The sequence below is a fragment of the Ranitomeya imitator genome, chromosome 5, assembly GCF_032444005.1.
Source record: "Ranitomeya imitator isolate aRanImi1 chromosome 5, aRanImi1.pri, whole genome shotgun sequence".
Classification (NCBI taxonomy): Eukaryota; Metazoa; Chordata; class Amphibia; order Anura; family Dendrobatidae; genus Ranitomeya; species Ranitomeya imitator.
The window spans coordinates 11,951,543-11,959,397 of record NC_091286.1 but is presented as its reverse complement, the minus strand read 5'-3'; the positions used below and the strand labels follow the sequence as shown (position 1 = coordinate 11,959,397).

The window sequence follows — 7,855 nt, the reverse complement described above, 5'->3', positions numbered from 1 at the left end:
AAAGTTCCAGGGGGCCGAATACTTTCGCAAGGCACTGTGTATCGTGATTTTTGCTGCACATAGCAGTGCTGAAGAACTGCTACGTATAGCACAGACGATTGCACCTTCAAATCTCCTGAGGGGACTATTACAAAAAGGAATAAATAAAAGTTTAAAAAATATTTAAAAACCATAAGTACAAATCACTCCCTTTTGGTCCATAAAAAAAAAAAAAAAAAAAATGTGGAAACTTTATAAACTGTTAATAAAAGCTGCGGCAGGTGGTCGGCTGGTAAATAGTAATACATGTAAGTTGCTGTAACTTTATTATGGATTGGTAACTGTTTCCTGGCGCCTTCTCCAGCGGACCGCGACTCCCTCACATAATAGGATTTATTTCTATAGCGTGACATAACTTTTTATGGCCGACAACAGCTCGTGTTTTGGGTAACAGATTTGAAGGTTTTATTTTGCAGTTTGATGAGCAGATGTCTGGAGTAAAATATGAGCGGGAAATGTGGAAAAGTCTTTTATGGTCTCAAGACAATTATTTTCACAGGAAAATAAAAAGTTATTTAAGATTAAATTACTAAAAGATAGAAAATTACCAAACAAACTGCAGCATTCTGGGTCTAGAGAAAAAATAATTGTCATTTACTTTCCCAGTAAAAAGAAGAGGAAAGTGCATAGTGGCATCTTTCTATCTATAAAATATCTTATCTATCAAATTCACAGAAGCTTTATTGGCAGAACGAAATAAACATTAGCATTGCCAAAGCTAGCGGAAAATAAGGAAACGAGGGGCAGGAACAGTGGGTATTAGTGGTGGGCTAGTCTCTGGAGCACTGACTTTCCCAGATTTCTGCCCACCGAGACCCTCTGACCCACTCTGATGAGTGATCGTGTCTATGCGGACTCTTGGAATATTGGACATCAGAGAGATCCGGTGCCTTGTTTTACCCTTCCAGAGGGAGGTGTGGAGCTTTGAGGATCCACAGGTCTCACATCTCTTTGCATTCATCATTTCCAAGGTCAGTAAAGCCTGAACAGTCTGGTCTAGCGTTGCCGGCAGACCTGCGCGACATACGGTGCAGCTTCCTGGGATAGATCTTCAACCTTTTCATAGTTCCTCATATGAATGGGACAGATAACATCTAGGTCACATGTGGATTTGATGGGTTTCCAGGTTTCACATGGAGTCCTTCCATTCAGGAGTCGTATCCCTGGAAGATGGGGAGTTTCTGTCATCAGTGGGTATTCGGGAGTCATACCTCGTAATGCCCATTGCCAGGTCGCCCCAGTAATTTCCACACTGCCCTTTAGGTTCTTTTCACCACCGATTTGTTGCCCTCCTCTTTGTTCTTGCCTCCGCTCCCAGAATCTTCACTAGGGCCCTTGTACCTCATGGCCATGGCATGTCTTCCACCAAGGTGTAGTAACACCACTGGCGGACACAGACAGAAGAGGCCCCTGTGTAAGAACAGTATGTTGGGCCTTTACAGTCCAACAGCTCACCATAATGCACAATTCCACCTGCTTTGGTTATGGAAGTTGGCCCTGTTATCTCGTGGGCCCTTGTGTGGCCGCACAGGTTGCACCAATGAGAAGTCTGCCCCTGAGTACCACCAAGCTAAGCTCTACTCAATCCACAATGTCTCCCCTTTGAACAGATGCCATTTTCCCCTCTGCATTTGCCTGAAGGTTCTGGACATCTCTAGTCCTACTGGTTCTTTGTCCCTCTTCACTGGCTGGCACTAATGCCAATCTCACAGACGGGGGAGTGGTGTTGTCCTCCCTCATCGTTCACTTTGATTGCCTGAGGAGCCCAGATTCCAGATCAATGTTCTAGAATTGACAGCCATCTTTCTAGGATTGACTTATTACATCATTAATTGGCACTTGTTATGGGCAGAGATCTGTGTAAATCCAGGGTAAATTACACTTTTCAAGGTTACCTTTGTGCTCATTATATCAGTGGTGAGATCACAGATCATTATTATCAGGGGCGGGATCACAGATGATTATTATCAGGGGCGAGACCATAATATTGGAGCTCTGTAGTCAGCTCTTCCTGTGTTTGCGTGGCTTTTCTCCTGATTCCTCCCACTCTCTAAAGATTGATAGGGAATGTAGATTGTGAGACTCGATGAGGACCGAAATGATGTCTGTAAAAGGAATATGATGGCGCTATAAATGCAAAGCATAACAAAAAATAATAATAATGTCTCCGCATGGCAGCAGCACAGTCATGTGGCAGCTTATTTCTGACAGATCATTGCAAGGACGACCGCCCTCCCTGGATGAATTCATGATCCAGACACTATATGAAATTCATGAAATGTGAACTTTTTATTGAACTGAACTTATTATATTCTAACCTTTCTAAATAACAGAACAAAGAATGAAAACATTAAACATAAAATCCTCTGCTACCAGCTGAGAAGCAATGTGGCCACCTGGACGGTCAATTGATGTCGCACAGAGCGGCTACTCTCCGCAGGATCCAGTGGTCCGGGGGCTCGCTGCTCTTCAGAGACACAGTGGTCACATAGTGAACGTCCGTGCGCTCAGGCTTCTTATACACAGGACATATGTATGAAGCAGGATCGGTCGCAGCGGGAGAATTCACTGCAAAGAGATGAACCACCGGCAGCATGGTGAACAAGACCTTTGGGACGCACTCAGTCAGTGTTGCAGTCTTCCTGTCCCAACCGGCTCCCTCCAGGAAGAGGCCATGTACGTACACTCCTTCCTGCGGACACATAATGGTATCCATTACTAGTGCACAGGTAAAGCCACACAAAAACCTGTGAGAACAGGAAAGTAAGTCGGTGTGGAGACATGATTCAGGGAGATCGGTGATGGGCCGTGTTCACATTGTCTTAAGGGCCACTGTGTAATGTAAAACACGCACATACGAGTCAGATAATGCACTGCACTACTCATGTGCTGCATTGTCCAAGCCTGGCAGGTGACCGCACCAATACAGAGGCACAATGTGATCCCCGTGGTGTGTATGACGTTCCACCAACATAGAAGAGGATTCTTTACTGTTAGGGCAGTGAGAATCTGGAATTGCTTGCCTGAGGAGGTGGTGATGGCGAACTCAGTCGAGGGGTTCAAGAGAGGCCTGGATGTCTTCCTGGAGCAGAACAATATTGTATCATACAATTATTAGGTTCTGTAGAAGGACGTAGATCTGGGTATTTATTATGATGGAATATAGGCTGAACTGGATGGACAAATGTCTTTTTTCGGCCTTACTAACTATGTTACTAAGTGTCGGATATGTACTGTATGTCATGGAGTGTTACACTTACATTTTCTTTCCATTTGTCTTTTGCTCCATACTTGTGTAATACACTTATAGTGCATTATTACCTGTCAGTATCATTTTATTAGACTCACGTCTGGCAAGGCCTAATAGGAGTTACCAAGATGGCGAGACCTGGGGGTCTTCATTAATCGTTTATTAATAATAAACCAGTTACCATGACAATTGATTAGCACCCCATGATCAAATTGAAGGGGAGACATCGCAAATCTAGTGCATCTAAGAATGAAATGCCTGAGTTTGGAACTCGTTTTTATCTCGCTGGTTGCTGCAGAGTCAGCGATAATATAATATACGCCATGTGGACTGTGCTCCATACATCACATGGCACTGACATAGGGGTCAACCAATTAGTCCTAGGTCCTAATGTTATTACATAGGAATATGGCTCGTGGAGGTCTGATAAACCTTCCCGCCACCTTTCTCCACAATGTTGTATTTCAGGCCGTCCACCAGATCATGGATATACTGAAGTGAGTGGGGCTGCGCTGCAGTTCGCTGCATGGTGGGCGCATACTCCGCAGGACCCCCGAGATCATGACAGTCTATCAGCAATCCCCCACCAGCGGGTATGAGGACGGTGGACACTCACAGCAGGTGGAGCACGGATTTCTTCCTTCATGTGTTTCAATACTACATTTTGCATGGTCACACAGTCCAGCGTCCAGCCCTTGTGCTGCCGAGCAAATTCTTGTTTAATAGCGGTCAGGAATCCTGGAAAACCAACAGCAGATTACTAAATAGAGACAGCATGGGAAGCAAAACACTGAAAACCCCAGATAGATTTGGATGACAGCGGTAAAAAAATGGTGAAGTGCAAAACATTTGATTTCAATATGTATAGTCTGTGCAGACCAGAGCGAGCTGCGGCATTGTGCACCCCGGGGAATAAGGAGAATTACTGACGAGGGACAATATCATGTGCCACCATACGCGGTAATATCTCTGACACTTACACATATCCCAGTGATTATTAGATTATTTTCTCATGATACATTGTACTTTATGTTAGTGATACATTTAAGTCAATATTTTTTGCCTTTTTTTCTGAAAATATTTAAACTTGACAAAAATTATTAGAAAAATTAGCAATTTTCAAAATTGTTATTTTTAGTCCGTTAACCAAATAATAATACCACATCAAAAAGTTAATAAATAACATTTCTCTTCCCGGCTTTACATCAGCATGATTTTTAAAATGTCTTTTTATTTTGTTAGGAGGTTGGAAGGTTAAAAGTTTAGCAGAAAAATTTCAAAGGAAATTAACAAAACAGATCCATTAAGTTTTGAAAGGAAAACGCTCAGTGTTTATATATAAAAAACCCCAGCACTCCTCAAATTATAGAAAATTGCTTCTTGTAAGGTCAATTGTCCCGAATCGTCGCTGAGCCCCAATGGGCTATTAAATCACCAATTTCTATTTCTATTCTTCTAAATGGTGCTCTGCCTCCATGTTTTTGTAATATAAATATGCAGGTTCTTCTCACAAAATTAAGTATCATCAAAAAGTGAATTTATTTCAGTTATTCAATACAAAAAGTGAATCTCATATATTCTATAGAGTCATTACACACAGAGTGATCGATTTCACGTGATTATTTGTGTTAATGTTAATGATTATGGCTTACAGCCGAGGAAAACCCAAAAGTCATTATCTCAGTAAATTAGAATAACTAACAATAAACACCTGTAAAGGCTCCTAAGTGTTTATAAAGGTCCTTAGTCTGTTTCAGTAGCTCCACAATCATGGGGAAGACTGCTGACCTGACAGATGTCCAGAAGGCGTCACTGACACACTCCACAAGGAGGGAAAGCCACAAAAGGTCATTGGTAAAGAAGCCGGCTGTTCACAGAGTGCTGTATCCAAGAATATTAATGGAAAGTGGAAGGAAAAAGTGTGGTAGAAAAAGGAGCAACCGGGATAACCGCAGCCTGGAAAGGATTGTTAAGAAAAGGCCATTCAGTAATGTTTGGGAGATTGACAAGGAGCGGACTGCTGCTGGAGTCATTGCTTCAAGAGCCGCCACACACAGACGTGTCCAGGACATGGGCTGATCGCCTCCATGCCACGCCGCATTGATGCAGTAATTGATGCAAAAGGAGCCGCGACCAAGTACTGAGGGCATTTACTGAACATACATATCAGAAGGCTAACATTTCGGATTTTACAATCATTTTTCAAGCTGGTGTTATAAAGTATTCTAATTTACTGAGATAATGACTTTTGGGTCTTCATTGGCTTTAAGCCATAATCATCGACATTAACAGAAATAAACACGTGAAATAGATTAGGGGAGTGAGGGCACTTACTAGGTTTTCGCCCATATGGAATAATTGTCTCTTGAAGGAGTTTAGACAGATGGAGGGATTCCATGTTTGGAAGGGAGCGGGAATCTCTCGGATAAGCCAAGTCTTGCACCAAGGTAGAATTAACCCTGCTGTTTTGTTCGCATTTACTATACACTTGTTGTGTTCCGGGTCACTATGACCCGGCTTATTAAACCTTGATTTTAGACACTCTAACTCCATTTTTTTTATACGTTTTGCTTACTAGACTGTTTGTGAACATGTTTGGTAGTAAAAAAAAAAAGAAAAATGAACTAGAAATCTTTTTTTTTTGTTTTTATTCTGAAAAAACAGATCAATGAGCAAAACGAAAATAGAAAACTACACATATTTTGTAATAAAAAAAACCTTTGTAAGTAAACAATAATAATAAAGTCTGAGAAAAAAAACAGCTTCAAAAACAATAAGAGCTTCTATACTACATCAAAGCATACCAGTGCTCAATATCCAGCAATCTATCATGCTAAGTGTAGAGCAGTGTATCACACAGTAATAACACTAATTACATGTAATAAAATAAAAGTATTCCTTTACAATATACAATCTATCAATAGAATTGATTAGTAAAAGCATAACAAGCAACATACCCGTAGAAAACAAAGATACTGCCTGGAACAGAGATATCCTGGAACAGAGGTATGTACACAGCTGCTCTCCAAAGAAACTGAAAGGTAACATGTCTGGGCTAGCATATGTGTACTGATAAGAGCAGAGAAGATAAGAACCCTTCTGAAAACAAGCAGATAAGCCAGGAAGACAGACTTACCTAGCAAAAAAAAAATTATTTGCAAGACTTTACAGCTCAGCTTTACAAAAAAAAAACGTCTTAGACAGCGCGTTCTGAGCAGTCCATTCTGCGCATAATATACACATGTAGTGCACACCTAGTGATCTCTCCGGATGCACTCTACATTTTAGAATAGACTGCAATGCATACCCCCGGTATAGCGCGTGTACGACCCCATTGAAATAATTTAGGAAATAAATCAATTGATATACAATAGTAGATGCAATAAATAGACCCAACTGAGGTTCTAACTCCTTTATTTCACTGAAAATATGGCCTCACAGCTGTAAAAAACGATGTCGGGTCACTATGACCCGAATACAACAAGTGTAACTTTTTGCGTGTAACAAAAAGTAAACGAAAAAAAAAAAAAATACTCATAGGTAGGTCCCCCCAAATGAGGAAAAGTCAAGGAGTCTCAAGTTTTATAGACTTACAGAAAAAAATCTACAGGGCCGCAAAAAGTCTGTTCGGGTCACTATGACCCGAACAGAACAGCAGGTTTAAGAACTTCGAGACATTGCAGGAGGAATTTCGGCTGCCAAGCTCTGAACTGTACCAATATAACCGCATCTCTCATGCATATCGGGCACAATGTAAGAGGGGGCCTATGGAGATCCAGGTGGATCTAATGTTAGATTTTATCCTTATGGGGGAAGGCACGAAAGGGGTGATCTCAGGAACATATGAATTCCTTCTATTTTCCTTTTTAGAGGGGCACCCTGTCAGAGCCAGGGCGAAGTGGGAGGCAGACTTGGGGGCGATTGACGGCGATCAGTGGGATTCAATATTGGAATACGTGCCCAGGATCTCGATGAGTGAGCCTGGGAGGCTGTCACAGCTGTTGGTTATTCATAGGGCTTATAGAACTCCGGACATGTTGTATAAAGCTGGTCTAAGACCTAACTCCGAATGCCCTAGGTGCTCGCAGTCCGAGGCGGGTATCCTCCATATCATGTGGCAGTGCCCCAGGTTGTCCTTGTTTTGGATCGTGGTGCTAAATAAAGTGGGACTAACATACAAATGTTCGATACCACGGGATCCTCTGGTATGCGTATTGGGTTACGTGGAGGAGATTGTAACTGATAACTCGTACAAAACAGTTATTGCGAGATTGCTGTTTATTGCTCGAAAGTTGATCGCTAAGTTCTGGATAAGGGTAGAGCCACCAACGAGAAGAGATTTCATGATGCAAGTGGACTATATTGTGGCATTGGAGAAGAGCATTTATTCTAAAAGAAACAAGATGGACCTTTTCAACAAGTTGTGGAATCCTTGGCTCGAGTCGACGTGATCTGGAGATTGTTTTCTAGCTTTTGGGTACTCTGCCCCCGTGGGAGCAGTATTGACATGACACCTTCTTGTTCCTGGTTAAGGATAGACGTTTGGGAGGATTGGAGTGGTTCTTG

The 7,855-nt window shown here is 42.0% G+C and overlaps 1 protein-coding gene across 1 annotated transcript in view; it reads right to left on the bottom strand.

Annotated features, from left to right (window-relative positions):
• Positions 1-2,304: 2,304 nt before the first annotated feature.
• The window catches only part of DNAH8 (dynein axonemal heavy chain 8), a 239,106-nt gene continuing 233,555 nt past the window's right edge, over positions 2,305-7,855 (bottom strand). Inside the window, exons 77-78 of the mRNA XM_069726468.1 lie at positions 3,906-4,027; positions 2,305-2,731 (exon numbers count right to left, since the gene is read on the bottom strand). Coding sequence (XP_069582569.1) covers positions 2,444-2,731; positions 3,906-4,027 — 410 coding nt within the window. The 3' untranslated portion in view covers positions 2,305-2,443. The remainder of the gene's footprint in view (positions 2,732-3,905; positions 4,028-7,855) is intronic.